General features: G+C 45.3%; 1 protein-coding gene across 1 annotated transcript in view; it reads left to right on the top strand.

Moving 5' to 3' along the window:
* The first annotated feature begins 5,831 nt into the window (after window positions 1–5,831).
* Window positions 5,832–20,250, top strand: part of Lmx1a (LIM homeobox transcription factor 1 alpha) — a 139,712-nt gene continuing 125,293 nt past the window's right edge. Inside the window, exons 1-2 of the mRNA XM_027417097.2 lie at window positions 5,832–5,907; window positions 8,067–8,253. Coding sequence (XP_027272898.1) covers window positions 5,832–5,907; window positions 8,067–8,253 — 263 coding nt within the window. The remainder of the gene's footprint in view (window positions 5,908–8,066; window positions 8,254–20,250) is intronic.

Genomic DNA, 20,250 nt, shown 5'->3' with positions numbered 1-20,250 from the left:
ACTCTCTCCTTTCAGTCAATGGAGTGATTGAAGTCTTAGGCAGAGCTAAGGCAAAAGAATCTAAAGTATTCTTATTTGCCGATGACATGATTCTATGCACAAGAGACCTTCAATCCTCCACTTAAAAAAAAAAAAAAACAAACTCTTAGAGCTGATAAACACTTTCAAAATTAATACATAAAATTGGTAGCCTTTTTATATACTGGTGACAAACACACTGAAAAGGAAATCAGGGAATCAATCCAATTCATAATGGTTATACACACACACACACACACACACACACACACACACACACACACACCACACACACACACACACACACACACACACACACACACACACACTTAAAATATAGGACTGTTGTGGGTCCTGGGAACTGAACTTAGAACTTCTAGAAGCGCCTTAATTGCTTTTAACAACCAAGCTGCCTTTCTAGTCTCTGTGATTGCTTTCTTGATTTTTTTTTTTTTTAGTTCTTTGTATGATCTAGACACTTATTATATCGTGTTCTTAGGACTACACCTGAGCAAGGAAACAAAAGATCAGCACAATGAAAACTTTAAGACACTGATATCTAAATGTTTAAGTCTATACACATAGCTCTGTCCTAATAAAAGCAACCTACAAATTTTGTGTACTGCAAATAAAAATCCAAGGACATTGTTCACAAATACAGAAAAAAATTAAAATTTATATGCAATCATAATACTAAGAAAAGCCAAAGTGATCCTGCACAAAAATGATCACTGCCAAACGTATTAGTATATCTGAGTTCAAGTCATACTACAAAGCCATAGTAATAAAAACATTGCCATACTGGCATAAAACCAGACATAAAGTGACAGATTCAGTAGAACAGAGGACCCAGATGAAAGTTCATACAACTACAGCTACTTGATTTTTGACAAAGATACCACAAGTATATGTTGGAAAAAGGACAGCATCTTCACCAAATGGTGCCGAGAAAACCTGGATATCAACATGCAGAGGAATGAAACTAGATCCCTACCTCTTACCTTCACAACTCAATTCAAAAAGATTAAAGACCTCACCATAAGACCTGGTACTCTGAAACTGCTGGGTGAAGCAGCAGGGAGTCCAGTTCATCGTAAAAACATAGGTGGAGACTTTCTAAATGGGACTCCAACAGCATAGGAAGTAAATGGAACAACTGTCATAGGATTTCATGAAATTAAAAAGCTTCTGTACAGCAAGAGAAACTGTCAATCTAGTGGAAAGGCAATCCACCGGATGGGAGAAAAATCTCTGCTACCTATAAGTCAGACAGAGGATTAGTATTGAGAGCATACAAAGAACCAAAAAAAAATATATCAAGAAAGCAATTCAATTTTTAAAATGTGCTGCAGAAACTAGAGAGGCAGCTTGGTGGTTAACAACACTTGCCGGTCTTCTAGAAGATCTGAGTTCAGTTCCCAGCACCCACACCAGGCAGCTCACAAACTGTAACTCCAGCAACAAGGAATCTGATCCCTCTTCTGCCCTCCAGGCACTGGTAGACACCTAGACAGACAGGCAGACAGACAGACACAGGTGTGTGCCCCCCCACAAACCCTTTTAAAAATCTTTAAGAAAATATGTTTCTAGAACTAAACATAATTCTCAAAAGAAGTACAAGCATCCAGGAAACACTTAAAAGGTGTGCAACGGAGCAACCATTTGAGAACCACAGACCCAAACACTTTAAAATAGATTCCATCCCACCCTGCTCAGGTGGCTATCATGAAGAACAATAACAACAAACACTACTGACATGATGTGAAGAAAGGAGACCGCTTACATATAAAATAATGATTTGCTGTAACCCTGATCTGCCAGGCAAGATGTGCCCACTGATGCAACATGGGTGTTACCAGGGTAACCAACCTCTTTCTGCTCCACTGGAGGGAATTCATGCTTGATACTGTAAACCCTCCTGGTCAAAAGTCCATGACTGTGGATGTCATAGGTCCTTGAGGGAAACCTATTACTGATAATTATTAATTAATAATAACAATTTTGTTAAATGTTCATGTTGCCAAAGCCATCTGAGTATTTGTATTCATAGTCGTAGATTTATGCTGTTATCAACCTTGCTTAGAAAAGGTTCACAGTGGGTAGCAATAAATGTAGAGACTCATAACTAGTTCAAGTGCTAGGAATAAGTGACAGCATTACTGTGCATGCTCAGCCCTATATGAGACATCTGTATCAGGGCATAGGGAGTGCCATGAAAGAAGAGGTGGAAAGAATTTAAGAGCCAAGGGGTGTGGAGGAGTACTGTAAAATTCTGTCTTCTGAATATGACATCGTCATTGCTATCATGAGTGCACAGTGGCTATGTTACCCGCACAAGACCTACACAAGATCAGTCCAGTCAAAATCCAGAAATAATGGCAGTTGACGTCTGCTTGGAAAGGGAGAATTATTTTTCTCTGGGAGTGTGGCCACTGCTAGGTTTTCCATGCTCCTGCAGATGGTCCTACACTCATCCTCATATTGACAGTTGTATTGAAAAAAGAGACACAAGAAGATGTGTTAGGGAGGTCTGGGAGGAGAGATAGAAGATAGAAATATATTTTATATGGTTAAAAAAACCCCAAAACACTAAGGACTGAGACGTTTTGCTTACTGGCCCTTCCCTGCAGGCTTCAGACTATAGCAAGAGGTCCACTCATCCTGCAGTCAAGCAAACACTATTTGTTAATCACATCTGTGCCTGGCTCTGCAAGAAGAGCAGAGGAGCTTGCAACGGGATTGTGAGACACAGTCCCTAGCTGAAGTGCCCAAACCAATTGGGGGCAAGACATTCATACCCCAAACTTGTGTGCTCTACACTAATAGGGTTTTGTCTCTGATGCCAGATCCACTAGGAAGACTCAGATCAAATGACAATCTATTCATTTTCTGTATATTCACTGAAAAGGATACCCTTATCCCACCAGTTAAATTCGTTTCATAAACTCAAGACTTTTAGTTAAACAAAAACTCAGCTGGGCCCTTAAAGTAATATTTCTTGTGGGTGTATTTGCTCTATTCTTTTTTCTTAACAAATTTCTATCTTATATATTATCCAAAGAATACATGTAATTTACCTTTTTTTTTTTTTCATATCCTGTTCTATCTGGATGACAGGACAAAGGTCAGGAGACATGCCACTAGCCACCTGGGCAATAGTAGAGAAATTCCCTGTCTGTATTAAGCCCCGAAGATTTGTCTAGAACAATAGATAATTTTTTTCTGCCTGCTTCACAGGTTTGTTGTAGAGATCAAGCAAAACCACATATATAGAAATACCCTAAAAAGTTTAAAGCGGCATTCTAATATAATGTATTAAACGCTTTGCTCTTTTTTTCCCCTCTGAAGTCACATTCTGTGTTTGGCTTGTGCTTGTGGGTAGAAAACACTGAGGGTGGTGGTGGTGGTGGTGGTGGTGGTGGTGGTGGTGTGTGTGTGTGTGTGTGTGTGTGTGTGTGTGTGTGTGTGTGTGTGTGTGTGTACGCACTCCTACTGTGTGTGTGTGTGTGTGTGTGTGTGTGTGTGTGTGTGTATACGCGCTCCTACTCCTAAGCACAGCAGAGCTTGCTTAATTCTTTCCCTTGGAAAAGGTAGTAGGGAATCCTGCTTACGTGGCATGTCCTCTGCTTAGGCAGCCCATGCTATAGAGCGGATAACTCCCCCTCGGTTCCTCTCTCAGTGTAGAGGTGAGGGTGCCCTAGAGAATTCCATAAATTGGACCTTCCAACTGTGTTCAGGAGCCCGGGCTGGAATTTCACGTGCACAGGTGCCCGTTTCCTTAAGGCATCAGAACACTGAGACCATAATTGTCCCCACCTTAAATTGTAACGATCAGATGAGTTGACTATGGAACCAAGATTAGCACAAAATTAGTGGTCGATATATGTTAGCCAAGGCAATAGTGTGTTTATTGAGTCACTTGGCCCAAGGCTCTTCTTGGAATAGAGGAGAAAGACCCTGTTTCTGCCTTTAGAGAGGCTGAAGGGCTGTCACTGCAATCGAACCTTATGAATAACAGGGAATTAAAAAGTGCCCCCAGGAACTTCTTTTCTAGGAAAAGTCCCTTTGGTTGACTTCGTCTAGTGTCTAGTCGGCCGGATGGGATATGGGGAGTCTGATTTAAGGTTTTGCCATGGGTCTTACTATTGCATTTCCCAGCGGTGAAACGATTTCAGCCAGAAACGGTGAATTGAGTTTTAAGCCTAAACAAAGTTGTAAGTTGCGGGAGCCAGCGGGAAAATGAAAGTCCAAGGAGCTTGTAGCTTCTTGTGCCCACGCTCACAAAGCGGAACTCTAAGAGCTTCCCGGGGCCTCCAGGTGAGCACTGCTGGAGGTTAGTCATCACTTACGGTGCAGATCCGAGAGCAACCGGATCCCCATCCCGCCCGCGCGCAGTCTAGGTGGCACGGAGCTCGGCGGAGGCTCGGGCGTAACTCTCCCAGGCAACAGTTCCACGTGGAGAGGAGGGAAAGTTGGGGTGCCGGGGACGTCCGGGCAGCAGACCGGAATCCCGGGCAGCAGACGGGAGCATCGAGCTGCAGCCTCGCGGTGAGCCGAGCAGCCAAGCCGGGAAAGCGAGCACCGCGGGCCCCGCCACGGGACGCGCTCCCAGGCCCCCGCCCTGCGCACCCCACCCCCTTCCCGGGCCGCGCACGCAGCCAGCGGCCGCTGTCAGAAGTCGCCGGAGCCGCCTCGGAGAAGCAGGGCCGACTTTGCACCCAGGACCCAGGGCCTCGGATTTCTCCGGCGGCCTTGGAGGAGCAGCCCGGCCTCCCCTTGCCGGTTGCAGAGCGGCGCGGGCTTGGCGGGACGTCCCGAGAAGGCAGGCGGCTCGTGGCCACGGCCCGGCCGGGCTCCGGCGCGCCGAGGAGCAGAACCGGGGGCCGCCGTTCGCTCCCGCTCTGTCCCGGGCGCGCCGGAGTCGGGGTGGCTGCTCCGGCTGCAGCCTCGGAGACGCCGCCGTCCTCCGCCCAAGCCTCCCGCTCCTCTCGGTCACTTCGCGCTGCTCCGGACACTGGGGGCGAGCTTGGCCATCAGGTAGGGAAGGCTGCGGGGTTCCTTAAGCTTCGGCTCGGGCGGGCGTGTTGCTGAAAGTTGATTTGAAATGCATCCAAGAGTGAGCCGGGCCAGTCGCGGCTCCTCCCTGAGGCGACTCCTTTGCTCCTGCAGACGTTCCCGGCACTGGCCGACCGGCGGGAGCACCTCCCCGTGCGCCCCGCACGCCCACTCCCGAGCGCCCCCAAGCAGAGCGCAGCGCCAGGAGTACGGAAGCGGCCGGGACGGTCTGCGAGTCCCTTACTCTGCCTCTCTCCGACAGGTGAGGGTCGAAACTGAGTGGCCGGGTCACGGGGTATCGGACCTAGACGGTGCTGCGTGCTTGGTCCTGGCTCTGAGAGGAGACGCACCCCCACCCCATGACACGCAGTAGCAGAGTTCGTGTAGAGGGGTCCCCAGGGGCCACATTAGTATAGGATGGGGCGGAGTCGGTCTTGGAGTGGGAAACCTGGGCACAGGGGTGGGGGTGGGGGTGGGGGTTAGGAGAACGCAGAAAGGGGGCGGATGCCTAAGTACATAACGCGTTGACTTCAAGTGAAATCAGATCCGTCAGAGCTGTTCATGGTGGCTCTTCTCTCTCCTCCCACCCCACGTTTCCCTTGGCTGGACTCTGCCCTCCAGGCTCATTCTTGTCGCCCTGGACACTCCTTCTGTCCTTTCCCAGGAGTGTGGCAACTGAGGGAGCGGAGTCCCAGAAAGCACGGAAGCTAGACGCATCTCTTTCCCGGCTCTACAGGTCCTCCAGGCTCATCTCGAACATGTTGGACGGCCTGAAGATGGAGGAGAACTTTCAAAGTTCCATTGAGACTTCGGCCTCCTTCTCCTCCTTGCTGGGTAAGTGTTCAACTCGGTTCTCCCTGTCGCATCCTCCTTCTGCCAGGCTGGAACTCAGCACGTCAGCTCTCTGGTACCGGGTTAGACGATCAGCCTAGCACCCTCTTCGTGCACATAGCAGCGCGCTCTCTGTGTTTCCGTGTCCATCAGTCTTTTTGAGCCATCCCTACTATGCAACCAGCAAACCTCCTCAGGCCTCATGAGCTCGACTGGGGGGCGAGCATGTTCACAGGCGTTTGAGTGGCAAGTGATTAATAATACCCAGGGCTGGATTTTTAATCATGGAGCTGATCGACGGCTCATAAATGCCACCGTATTTTCAGAGGCCCGTGGCCGAGCATGGGCAGCAAAGGTCCGAGGTCCCGGAGCGCCCAAGTTCTTCTCTTTCCCCCACCAACTCCAGCCCCAATTTTAGTATTGGGCATGGCCCAGGGGCTTTTCCGGGCTGGTGGGCAGCGCTGCTCTGGGATTAGCTTGCACGGCGGGGCCCTCGCCTGGTCTTTAATTAACTGAAGCCGGAGCCCAGTTCCGAAAGCCCGGTATCCACTACCCCCAACCCAGCCACAGCAGAGAAGATCAAGGGGTCCAGAAGAGTCCCACCCGTGGGTCTTTCAGAGCTCAGGGCAACAATTCTTGTTTTGGCAGTGTCTTCCCAATTTTGCTTTTTGGGCTTTCAAATTTGGGGGAAAGGTGTTTCTTTTCTTTATCTCGACCTTCCTTCTTTTCTTTCTTCCCGCCTCCTCTTTCTGAAGGATAGATTTTTCTTTTGTCATTTAAACCTCTTGCCTCTTTCCCTAACTCTAGAATCAATAGAGTGGGTTGAAAATTTTCGATTGTAGAAATCATATTCAGAGAGAAATCGCCAACCCCACCCCAACAGCTCAGAGGAAACGAAATCACGAAGCCCGTGTACCCTCCCTTCAACACCCTTTTGAAAATGCCAAGATCCTCTCCCTGGAGCAAGAAGACACAGGCCAGAGCGTGTGTGGACTTTGGTGTTTTGGGTTCAGTACCCTGAGCCTTAGGACCCAGGTTCGCTCTAACACTAGGATGGTGCCTGGGATGCTGATTCCAAGAAAACAGAAATTTACAATTGAGAACGACCGCCCGGCTTTCTCCAGTCCTCCTTGCTATCTTCCCACTCCATAAAACGACCTGTCCGGTTCACACGCTGGCGGCTGTTCCCCAAAGCAGAAAGTGAGATTAGTGTAGCTGCAGTTTGTAGAAGGACCAGCCCTTTGGGACATTATGGACAAGAGTGTTCTTGTGGCAGCACAAGGGTGTCTTTAAACGGTTGTGAAAAGTGTCAACAAAGGCAGCTGAGTATTCTTCCCTCTGTCCCGTGTGTGTGTGTGTGCGCGCGCGTGCATGTGGTGTGTGTGTGTGTGTGTGTGTGTGTGTGTGTGTGTGTGTGTAGGGAAAAAATCGAAAAGGTCAAGGGGTAAGGCAGAGAAGAGTCTGACTGGGCTAAGAGGAGGATGCCTTTTGAGCAGAGGGCATCTAGTACTCTGACCGCCATGCACCCTTCGCAGTCTGTGCTCTCAGCTCTTACTTTCCCACATCTTGACATTTCCTAATTATAAAAAGCCACCCTCAATTTGCACGCCAACCAAGTAATAGGAGGGATTTGCTGGTTTGAACAATACTGAGCTTGCTTGGGGAGAGATAGTATTTTTCTGCACTCACAGATTTTTTTTTTAAGAAAACAGAAAATGATAGTTTTCCTTTTAAAAATAGAACGCACTTGCAAACAAATAATTATTTATCATTTAAAAGTAGTCCAAGGAAGGACACAAACAGTGACTTAATGATTGGTTAATGACGACTTGAGAGTCCCTGGAGCACAAATTATTTGTAATCTAATTTTACAGGATGAGTGAGTGCTTGCAATGGTACCTGGGTCTGTCTAATAATTAAGGCTATTTATTGACTTCAGCCCCCTTCCTCGCTAGAACTTATGCCTTGCTACTTAGTCTTCGTTTATTAGTAACGTCATTGCCACTTGGTTTAATTTTTTAAAATATCTGATCATTGGGGACCTTCCTGGGGAATGCATGGACCATGGCCGGGGGGTAAAGGGCAGGATTCGATCGCCAGAGTGTTTCAGCGGGGTTGGCTTGCATAAGTGGCTCATGGGGGAATGTCTCTTACTGCCGTAGGCAGAGCGGTGAGCCCCAAATCTGTCTGCGAAGGCTGTCAGCGGGTCATCTCGGACAGATTTCTGCTTCGGCTCAACGACAGCTTTTGGCATGAGCAGTGCGTGCAGTGCGCTTCCTGTAAAGAGCCCCTGGAGACCACCTGCTTCTACCGGGACAAGAAGCTTTACTGCAAGTACCACTATGAGAAGTAAGTGCTTTCGTCGCTGAGCGCGCCGGTTCACCCTCATGCACCAGTGTGCGGGTGTGCGCTGGGGACTATGTCCTCCTGCACCCCCTTCGTCTTTCCGAGAGAAATAAGAGACATCCGCAGGCCAGACCAGTAAATCTCACGCGCTGGGGTTGCGGGGATTCCATCTGTACGCGCAACCTGGGCCGGGGAGAGCCGCAATGCGTTGTTTCTTTTTTGGGTAGCGTACTTACTTTTTAATTATTCCAAGTTCCTTAACCCCGGGCAGGGCCAACCCCAGCGATCACTTTCTGTGGGCCTGGGACACCTTCAAGCTTGGTCCTGGGCTCACCGGAGAGACCAGAGGACCACCAGTGACCAGCGTCCTTTTCCATTGCATCTTACTTAAGTGTTTGCGCCGCTCTTGGGTTTGTGCTCAGCCATAAGGCGGTATGAATCGGACGGTTTCTGTCCCTTGGGCACATTTCTCGCCCTGGTTTGGGCATACCGAATTTGGAAGGGGTTTTCCTCGGTCTCATTGCCACTTGGTGCTTCCAGTCACACTCTCCTTAGGGTTTCTACGAAGCTGTCAGGTGTGGCGGACTCTGGGACTCCGGAGAAGTTGGTAGGTCAGAGGGGGCCTGACCTAAAGCCCCCAGCGGTGTCTCCACCCAGTTCTAGACTAAGCAGGTTCTATTCTTTTCCCAGGGAGTGTGGTGTGGCAGGATATTCTTCTCAAAGGAAAGGCTAGGAGGAGCCCTGCGATGTAAGCAGAGGAAACTGCTTTTCCTTGCAAGTTTGGCCAATGCGTAGGGACTTTGGTTGTGGAGAACCAGAAGGAAAGAAAATTGGCTTAGTGCTTGTCTGTTTTTGTACACTAGGGCTAGCATATGTTGGCTGTGTGGGTATGAGTGTGTACACAGAGTAGATACAGCCTTTTTCACTAGTGAAGGAAAGAACCACTACGCTCGAGAATCAGAGGGTAGTCGGTGTATGTGAAACATAGCTGCTATAATTTTACTAAGAGGCACAGTGAAAAGCTTGCTACTACAACACAAAAACCACGGGGAAGAATAGAGGTTTGTTGTTTCCATATCATCTGGGCTGTCAGGTTTACTGAAAAATAAGCCAAGTTAGACCTAGAAAATACCACCACCAGAACACTCTCTCTGCTACTCAGAATAGCTTTGCTATACATAAATGCTTGACTTTTACCCCCATTCGGATAGAACACTAGGCCTCTCTGTTGTTTCAGAAGTGCTTTACATTTTTTCAGAACTTAAAAAAAAGATACACACTTGAGTTTATGTGATTTGGACAATACAGAAATCCGCAAAGTAGGGAAAACTCGCCCTGAGCATTATGGTAAACAGTTTTGAAAGAAGACATGGGAAGATGCCGCTGTCTTTGCCGGCTGGCTTGTCTGCTTGTAGCCCCCGAGTCTGAGTAAAAAGTGTGATTTTTAGGTAATTAAGGGGATTTGGTCTATACAACTTCAAGTAGACAAAGGCTGGTGACTGCTCGCCTTTTTCTCTCTTGCTTCTCATGGAAAGGTTTTGGTATTGTGTGGGCCCAATCTTTATCTTTCTGCTTATAGACTAGAGAAAGGTCCACATCCTTCAGGCACAACACTAGCAAATTCAAAAGTATTGGAGCTTAGGGGAGGATTTGGGTTGTGATTTTTCTATTCTGTTTGTTAAAAAAGAAAATCACGAATCAAAGACGGCTCAAGGGTCAACACAGCTGTCTGGCCAGTCAAATCTCCTTTAAGGAAGTCAGGCTGTGTCAAGAGGAGAAGAAACAGTTGTTGTAAAGTACTTAGCACAACAATATCCCTTCCATTTCAGCCCTCCAGGTTTGGGGCGGTTTGGGCTTATTAGCTGAGAGGGTCAGAAAATTGCAGGGATAAACTCGCCAGCTGTTGGCCAGAATCAAGATTTTATAGAGGGTGTGAGCGACATTGTTCAAAGAGGTGTTGGTGTGACAGGGAAAGTTTTTTTTTTCTTTAATTTTAATTTAAAACTATTTACTGACACATGAATATCCAAAATGAGTTTGCTGGGCACAATCTCAGAGCAAGTCTGCCCAGGCCATCAGTGGCTGTTTGAGATTCATTTATTCCTCTATTAAATTCCTTCTCTCTTCTAGTCCCAATCTCAATCCCATACTACTTTCAACAAATCAGGGTTTTAATGTACTTGATACTCTTAACGGTTTTAGGACACTTGCTGTAAGAGAAAGTGAAGCAATGATTTCCCCCTCGCCTCCTCACTCTCGGTTTACATTGGGCTCAGGAAAAAAAAAATCCTTTATTCAACAGGCTTTTAGGAGCTTCTGTACGTAAAACATTGGTTATGAGGAGCAGAGACAATTAGAAAAATCTTGGAGCCTGCCTGTAGGAGGCTTCTAGCCTGGCAGCTGTTTTACCCTGACTATCGAGGTTTCCTGAAAGCTCCTTTCATTTCCACAGGACCAGGTATTAACTAAAAGCTATCTAGAATGGCCACATGTTTATCCTGGAGGATACAGCTCAATGGGGGGGGAGTAATAGTCATGAAACTTGCAGAAAGCACTTCCCTCTTTATTGCAATAGTAAAATAGCTCCCCCCTCTCTGTGTGTATGATTCCTCAATGCTTGAATTCCAGATAAAGCAAATGGAGAGGGAAAATGAGATGTGTGTTAGGAGCTAAGACAGCAATGAGGGTGAGTTACAAAGCATCTGATAGAAAAGTGAGTATTAGGCAGTAATTCAGTCCCCCATATTTGTAAAGTTCAAGTGCTAATTCCACAAATGGAAACAAAAGAATAGTTTCTTATGTTCACTGTCCCATGACCATCATGAGCACAGGGTTAGCAGGAGAGGTTATCACACTTATTTCAGCCATTCATATGCATACCTGGATGCTGGTAAATTCTGAATTTGCATTGGGATTATTACTTGTGCATCCCTGTGTCAGGTCAGGCCTTAGCTTAAAGTAAGTGTGTGTGTGTGTTAGATAATAGGGATAGGAGGCAGGTTGGGGAGGGTGGGGGTGAGAGCAACTAGAGTCACTTGATACATGTATGAAGTCTTAAAAGAGCCACTTCAACACAGTTATTTAAAAAGCCAAAATTCCATCCTGTCAACGACTTGTTTTCACTTTCACCATGTGAAACATCAACTTTTTCTCATTAAATAAACAGATTGATGATGGCATCTTGGACAAGATTGCTCACTTGAAACCTCAGGATGCTTTGCTGGGTATTGGCCTCGTCTACTATAACACCCTTAGGAGTACTTTACTTTTCAGTTATCCAAAACAAAGAAGCATTCAAGGTCAGAATGTAGAATGGCGATTTATGAACACCCAGAAATCAAGAGCTGGGGGTCACTTGCTGCCCAGGATGTCATCAAAGATAAAGAACTAGTTCTATGAAAAGCCAACCCTGATGATATCGATGAATAAAGCTGTGTGTGCTCTGAGATACACCACTCGAGGTGATATAGGTGTGGATATTTCAGGAATGGATTCAATTTGCTTCAGCATTCCTGAAAGTTAGCAGACAACCAACTATTTTCCAGCCTGGAAGACTTCTATTTATGTAACCATTGTTCCCTATTTAAGTGAACCTTCTGTGTCCTGTTAGTTCAGAGTTTTCCCTGAATCAGTTCCAAACAAGCACTGTAGCCATGCTTCAGGCGGAGACAGAAGAGGCCGTGGGATCACAGAAACGTGGCAATGTGATAGATAATTGAGCCTTCTGGATGGCGTCCCACTTTTAAATCAAATTTATATTGCGTCTTTCATGTGCCTGGTGGCTCATGGGTCAGGCAGGGCCCTCTCTCCTCACATATGAAGTTTATCATTGTCACTTGGATTGTTTTGGACGTCCTGGGAGCAGTGTGGGGTAGTATTGCTGTCATCAGAGCTGTTCCCACAGTACTGTAACTCCCCACATGTCAGCAGATCGAAGCTTGGGGAAGCCTTTCCTCTGAGGGCCTACTCATGTTTTCTTCTTCACCGTTTGGAGTAGACCAGTTGTCTGTCCAGAGAAAGGGACAAATATGGGGGAAAGTAGATGTCACCCCACTTACAGTATTCCTTGTCTCTTTTGTCCTGAGGCTTGTCAGCCCCAGGTGAAAAAGACGTAGGCGATGCTATTAGGACTGGTAATGAACCCATTCTGCATTCTGTCAAGGTGGTGCAGGAGGTGTGTATGGAGAAGTTAGCTTGTTTTGTTCTATTATTATTATTATTGTATTATTATTATTGTGATATTACTTAGACATCAAATTTGGACATGCAGTTCTTCATAAAGGAACCACAGGTGGAATTACAGAGGCCATTAGTAGAGTGCTCCTGCACTTTACTTTTTGTTGGCTCCTGGCACAATGACATTTAAGGCATATAAAAATCAAACCCAGATAGGCAGTAATTTTTGGCCGCATTCAACACATTGAGAACAGTCCATGGTTGTGGCTGTCTTTATACAACAGACTCCTTCTCTCTCTCTCTGTTTTAATTTTAGAGGATGATTGAAAATATTTCTTGTTTATAGAGGTGCTTTTACTTTTTATATGTGTTGGTCCATGGATCAGACTTGTGTGGAATCTAAGACTTAAAAATAGAAATTCGGTAGCGTGGGCATTGACAGTGTTTTAGGAGTTTGGCTGTTGGGGATGAGCATGGCTATGGGGCTTTTTGATCCTTACTTTAACAGAACACACCGTGAAAGGCGATGTGTTTTCAGACTGTTTTTACATACTGTAGAGTTCTGAGACCTTTTTTCTCCGTGTGGCTAGGAAGTATCATTCAGTACTTTGACTTCATTGATAAGGGCTTTTCCCATAGTTAATTATTTGTCTTACATTTCATTTATAATGTTCAAATCAACCAAGACTTACATCAAGGAGGGATAGCTAGTGTTGCTTTTTTAATTTTATAAAGGTTTTTGGATATAATGATCTGATACTTTCTTTACTAAGAACAGGTCCGTTTAGTTAACCATATGCCCCCCCCCCAATGAATTTCTTGAGCTATAGTATTTAACAGTGAGAAAACAAAGACTTTTAAATAGCCACTGTATGAACAAAAATCTTAATAACTTCTTGGAGTAAATGTATATTACAAAATGTGACTATTGAATATTACCAAGGTCACAACAATCAATACTGAATCATATATATGAACTGGATTATTAAGTGCAGTTGTACAATCATGGAAAATAAATTATGGGAGAGATAAAACAAGTCACTTCTGTCTAGTTTTAAAAGAATTTTGGTAATATTGGTCCGAATGATAAAATCTTAATTTTGTTTTACTATTTTTTTAAATTAAAAATAAATCTCAGTCAGTTTTTTTCCCCCCACAGGTCTTCCCATCTTCAGTGTGGTTCTTTAGTATGTCACTTCAGGATAAGATAAAGGTGGCCTTGGGCCATGTGGGGTGGGGAGCCCCAGAGTAGAGGTTTCCCAGTGGGGACCCTGCTCTCATTCCAGCCTAGCTGACAATGTTTTTTTGGGAGTATACTATATATTTTCCTGAGAGTCCCTTGGGGCCCTTAGGACAGTATTTTTGCTGGTGGCTTCTCCAGACTCAGTCAGGGAAAGGTGATGGTTTTCAGGACATCACAGGGCCACCCCTTTTGCATGACCTGTTGTCCAGGATAGAGGGAGGGTCTCTGCTGGTGCTCTTGGGGACTTGCATTTTTCCTTAGTCTCGTAGATGAGTATGACATGGAGCATTTAGTCCACAATTAGAATTAATCATGTTATCTCCAGCCGGTGTTGACTGCAGCTTTGTGTCTCTTTGTCATACCATAAACCTACTCTACCATCTTGCAGACACCTTCCAAATGTCAAATTGTTATTTTAGTAAACCACAAGGATCTGCCTCTGTATTTTTAACCAAGACGAAATTAATAAAGATTGCTATGGCCCTGGCATTAATTAGTAGGAGGATTAGCACTATGTCGGCTAAAATGGAGGCGTAAACACTGTAACCTTGTACATGTTTGTTTTACACTACTGAAAATAAATAAAATGAGACTTAGGGTAGGGATTAAGTTTCTCTTGGCTCTAGATAGCAGATTCAATTGGAATGCAGCAGAAACACTGAAGTATTAGGGAAGATATTATGTAAGGAATAAAACAAAACCCACATCCGTTCCCTACCCGTGGGTATACAGGTCTTGTCACAGTAGTCCTGTCTGTGTAGTCTAAAAGGGATTTAAAAGAAAAACCTGCCTCTGTGCTCTTTTTTTTATCAGTGTGAACAGGACAACTGAGTCTTTTGCAGAGCCCATCGCTTGGCTGCCATGAGTAGATTAGACAGAACTTAATGAAATCTGCAAGGTCTCCATCATTGCACTGCAATGATCCAACAACTAAAAATACAAAGCAGACATGCTTCCTAGTCCTGTAACTAGTCACATGGAAGAGTCTAGTCTCTTCCAACCTCTCTCTCAGAATTCCAGTTTGCGGATCCTATTTTTGGATAACAGCAACCATAACCACCTTTTCTGACTCATTGGGCCTCCGCCGTCCCATCACACTGTCGTATTTTTCTTTTTTTTAAATCATTGTCATCTAACAGATGATCTCTGAGAGATATCTGGCCACTGTGGATTGGACTGTGCTTTCTGACTGGTCCAATAAATCCTGTCCATATAAAAATATTGTAATCTTCTGGTCTTGCTGGGAATGAACCACATGCTGTATCTAGACTCACATCTGTCTTATCCCATTCTGCCCCATGGAGTTTTATTAACATAACTCTTGTAAGCTTTAAATATTGCTTAAACCCACCACTAACTGCATTATTGCTCCCATCCTCTGCTATCCCATAGACCCTCTATTTTCTCACCCGGGGGAACCTAGTTAGCCCGCCTTTCCTTCCTTCCTTCCTTCCTTCCTTCCTTCCTTCCTTCCTTCCTTCCTTCCTTCCTTCCTTCATTCCTTCTCCCCTCTCTCTCTTTCCCTCCCTTCCTTATTGTCTTTCTCTCTCACTCTCTGAATATCTCTGTGGGTATGTTATATACATGTATTTGTGTGTGTGCACATGTCTGTGTAGAGGCCAGAGATCAACAAGTGACTTCACTGCTTGTTGCTTTTAATTTTTGAGACAGGGTCTCACTGAACTTGGAACTTGCTGATTTGCTAGACTAGACAGCCAGTGGGTTCCTTGGATGCTCTTATCTCTTGCTTTCTAACACTGGGGTTACAAATGCATTTAGCTGCCCCCTGGATTTTTACATTTTTTTGGGGGGGGATCTGAAGTCAGGTCTCCAGGATTGCTTGGCGAGTTCTTCATCCACAGAACTATCTCCCTAACCACCCCCAGTTAGCCTTTTATCATATACAATAGTCCTCCCATGTAGCAACCCCAGTTACTGAGTGGTACACAGTAACTGGTCAATGGCCCTTCGTCTCAGATTTACATAGTTCCATGACCATTGCTCTTTGGCGGACCTTTTGGGAGTCCCCCCTTCCCCCCCAATTTTTCTGACTATGCTGGCATCTTAGACTTTAGAATATGTCCTGCATTTTGAGGAGTAAGAGATGTGCCTGGTTCTGTGCTGTGATACCAGTAAAAGGAGAGAATTTGGCACTTGCCAGAAAGATTGGCCAGCATTGTGGTAGGTCATCAGTGTAGCACTCATTTACAAAGCTGTTGTTTCTCAGGACACCTCTCTCTACTTGTGGTGCTGGGAACTGAACCTAGTGCTGTGCATGCTAGGCGGGCCCTATCCTGCTGGGCTTGAGACCAGGCTTGCTTCTGCATCTCTCCTTCATGGAGGGTCTTTTCCTGCAGCTCTGCTAGCATGGGTTTTGGAGCATCATGAGAAGCTCTTTGGAGCAATTTTCTGTCCTCACTCCTGCCTGCCCTTCCTTTCAGTTAGAGGCAGCCACTTGGGACTCACAACCCTTGCTATCAAGCTTCAGGAGCCTTTAAAAGGATTTTTTCAAAACAAAACAAAACAAAACACCCCCTCCTGAACTCGAGATTAGCCACTTAAGCTCATTAAAGTTCCTTTAAATACTAAAATGTTGGGCTCCTGGGGGCTATCCCCCCAAACCATATTTTCATTCTTGACATTGTTGTCATTCAGTGTGCAGCAGATTAAGGCCAGCTTCCCTGGGCCCAGAAAAGTCCCCCGTCTCAGCAGGAGGGTCCCAGTATGTCTTTGTTTGAGCACTAGGACAGCCTGAGCCGGAGGGGCCACTGATGTTGGCACAGCTCAGACTCTTCATCTTTAGGGTAGAGGAGTTTGTCTTTCCTCAGAGAGGGGCCCAGAGAAAGGACTGACTGGGCAGCTGGAAGACAGGGAAGCTTGTAGTTCTTCAGATTGCCCAAGTCTCCTGGTCCTATACCAGTCACTGGACATAACTAGGAGTAGAAAAGCCCGCTGGTAGCCTGGAGTTAAGAGCTGTCTTTCTTAGTCGGCAGGATTGTGAAGGGTGTTTTCCCTGGGATCACACAGCACCCTAGAGCTCCAGTGTGTATCTCAGGCATTCCTGACTCAGCCCCGGGTGGATGTTTATGGCCCCACCTGCCTTGCCTGTGACCCAGAGCATCTTTTCGGCAGCCTGGTCCTCCCAGGCTTCCTGCCCTCAAGCTGGCTCTGGGGGAGCTAGTTTTCTGGTTGTGACAGTGGAACAAATCCCTTTTAACATAACCATCTAGAGTTTTCTCCCCCGCTGCTCTCTGCCCCTCTCCTTTCTCCTCTTAGCTGTCTTCACAGTATGGCTGGGATTCCCACCATGTTTGTGTTCCCGATAGTGAGAGACAGTATAGTCACAGGGATATGGGCATAGTTGTTAGTGCCAGGGGGTATTAAAACAAAACAAAAATCCCCAAAAAAACCCAGAAGGGAAGAACACCTGAGGAAACCCTTTCTTGTCTTCTTGGCTTGGGGTTTGTTGGGTTCCTTTACCACACCTTCTCCCAGGACTCTGCTCACCCTATGTGCCTGGACTCAGTCACAGTACAGTCATTTTGAGCAATATGTTGCTTGCTTTCTGCTCTAAACCCATCTGGAGACTTTCTACATTTCAAATTACCCTGTGTACAGGCTAGAGACTCCCTTACTGTCAAACTGTGAAAGGCAGTATGATATCTTATCATTGACAATGGGATGTAACTGGATTATCCTTTTGAAGATACTTTTTTACTTGGAATGACATTGAGACAAAAGAATGAGCATCCTGTGCTGGAATTTTAGGCTCTAGGATGAAGCAGTAACAGGAGATAATTTTGTGCAGATTGAAAATAGCACTCCACAGGAGGCTCCCCTGCTTGTCTGCCCATCATGCTGGCTCTGTTTCCGCACACACTCATTTTCTTCTGGGTTTTATTTTGTCCCTGCTTAATTATTGGTCAGGCCATTCCATTTCAATAATCTGTATCCACAGATGAGAGCAGCAGATAGCTGAGTGTGAATCGTTTGGACATTTCATGATTCCCTCCAGAACTGGAAAATTTATTTTAATCATTTGTCCTTTTTTTGGTTTTTCGAGACAGGGTTTCTCTGTGGCTTTGGAGGCTGTCCTGGAACTAGCTCTTATAGACCAGGCTGGCCTGGAACTCACAGAGATCCGCCTGTCTCTGCTGCTGGGATTAAAGGTGTGTGCCATCAATGCCTGGCTAATCATTTGTCTTATTGTTAAGAGATGTTCTTAGTACAACTGACTCACCTGTCCAAAGGCATAATGTAACAGCAGAGATCATGGAGGAACACTGGCTTGACAACTCTCTTTTCCTTCCTTCCTTCCTTCCTTCCTTCCTTCCTTCCTTCCTTCCTTCCTTCCTTCCTTCCTTCCTTCCTCCTTCTCTCCCTCCCTCCCTTCTTTTAAAAAAATATTTATTTATTTTTATGTGTAGTACTTGGATGCAGTACTCACAGAAGCCAGGAGAGGGCACCAGATCCTCTGGAACTGGAGTTACATGTGGCCCTGTGGGTGCTGGGAATCAAACCATTTGCAGTCAACTGTTGAACTGTATCTCCAGCCCCTCAGCTAGCTTTCATATACAGCCCAGGCCTATGTGCCTAGGGAAAGTACCATTCATAGTGGACTGAGCCCTCTCACATCAGTTAGCAATCAAGAAAATGCACCACAGCCATGCCCACAAAACAGGCTGATGGAGGCAATTCCTCAACCGAGATTTCTACTTCTCAGGAGACTGTAGTTTGTGTTAAGTTGGCAAAAACTAACCAGCATAGAGTTATTATGAGAATTAAGACATCAATTTAAAAGGCCTTTTGGTAAGCCATAGAATACTGTATAGGACTGTGTTTCATGGTTGTTGGTTTTTGTATGAATAAAAGTCTAAATATATTCTTTGGGGGTGTGTACATACCCAAGATAGTGTGCCTGTTGGGAGAAGAGTTTCCAGGCTAGTGTGTCTGGGATCACATCCTTGCTGGGTTGTACATCAGCTGTTTTCTTGGCAGGGGTTCAATTGCTCTGTGCCTGTTTTTTCTTTTAAAATGGGGTGATGACAAACCCGGTCTCCTTGGGTCTTTTGGGCTTATATTCCTGAGGCAGATAGATCGGTGCTTGGCTCATAGAAAATGCCATAAAGGACTCTATTGGTTAAAAATTTATCCTCTTTCAAATTTCAAAGGACCTTAAAAAATGTCCAAGGAGATTTTGATTTAGCCTCGAGGAATTCAAGACCCACAGAATTTGCGCAAGTCATGCTATGGGTAGAGAGAAAATCTGGGATGCTGTCCCCAGCCAGTGACCCTGGTTCCATGGCCTTTCCACAAAATCACACCATCTGCTGCTTGGATTCTGCTGTTCACACCCCGGTGAGATCACAATTCTCAGTTTGTCTTTTTGAGCAAGCCGTTGGAAAACAAGTCCCCACCTGCTGGATTCTTGTGCTTTCAGGGAGCCTTCCTAAGGCAGCTGTTGTAGCACACTCTATGGTTTTCAAAACATTTTTTTAAAAATTTGGCTATTGCCTAAGTGTTTTTATGGAAGCTTCTTGAATATGCTCACCACTCCTGCTTATCAAACTAACCCCCAAACACAAAAATAACCCTAGCCCATTCTTTTCCTGGATCACGCTGTCTGTATGAATCTCTACAGTCATTTTGCATAGTTGTTTCTTCCCCCCCTGGAAGAAGGAAGAACACAGAAAGTAATCAGCATCCATCTCCCTTCCCTCCAATCCTCAGGGTTTGCAATGGTGACTTTTGTTCTGCGAGCCTGTCTGCACATTTGGCAGCAGAACTGTTAAATACCAGGTCCAGAGGCTTCCACTGGGACCAAGCAGCAGCTGTCCATCCATCCCTCAGATAACCCCTTTCCAAGTTTTCTTCTGGATGGTTTTGCATTTCTCAAATAAGTCTCAGTCACAGCTAGAAAAGATCCCATGGTGTCCCACTGAGGCCAAATTCTAGAATCAGTGACATCTGTCTTGTTTTGGGGAAGCCATTTGGCCTGGCCGAACTAAATGTCATCATGGAATGTTGGTTGTCTAAGAAAGCACATACTCCCATGAATGTTATTTCTCTCACTGTGACCAAGGCTTTTGGTTCCCTTAAAAGTAGCTCCAGTCAATTTTAGGGAAACTAAGTGTATACATGAATTCAATCTTTGTACATTGGTGTTTATTGAAATGAGATCGCAATTGGCACAAGAACAGTTGGAATGTACCTTATTTAGTCGTAGGTAGATTTCTCAAATTTGAGCGTAGATGGACTCAGACAATTGCTTCATTAATGAAATCATTCATTTAATCAAACAGGTAGGTATGTTAAGAAAACAAATGAAACAAAACACAGCTTCATTAATACTCTACCACAGACTATTGAGAAATGCAAAGTAAACAGCATTATGGCCAAAGAACAAGCCCAGCTTATTTAAATCCCTGTGTTCTTTCTGTGTCATTATGGGAGATTTACAACCTTTAGCATCTGTCACAATTTGAAATAACTACATATAGTTTCATAGTCCATGTTACTGGATCTCAAGACCTATGAGGGAAAGGAACTTTCCATTTGAACCCATTGTCTCCAACATCTTG

The sequence above is a fragment of the Cricetulus griseus genome, chromosome 5 (genome assembly GCF_003668045.3).
Source record: "Cricetulus griseus strain 17A/GY chromosome 5, alternate assembly CriGri-PICRH-1.0, whole genome shotgun sequence".
Taxonomy (NCBI): domain Eukaryota; kingdom Metazoa; phylum Chordata; class Mammalia; order Rodentia; family Cricetidae; genus Cricetulus; species Cricetulus griseus.
Note: the sequence above shows the minus strand (reverse complement) of the source record. Positions and strands in the feature narration are given on the sequence as shown.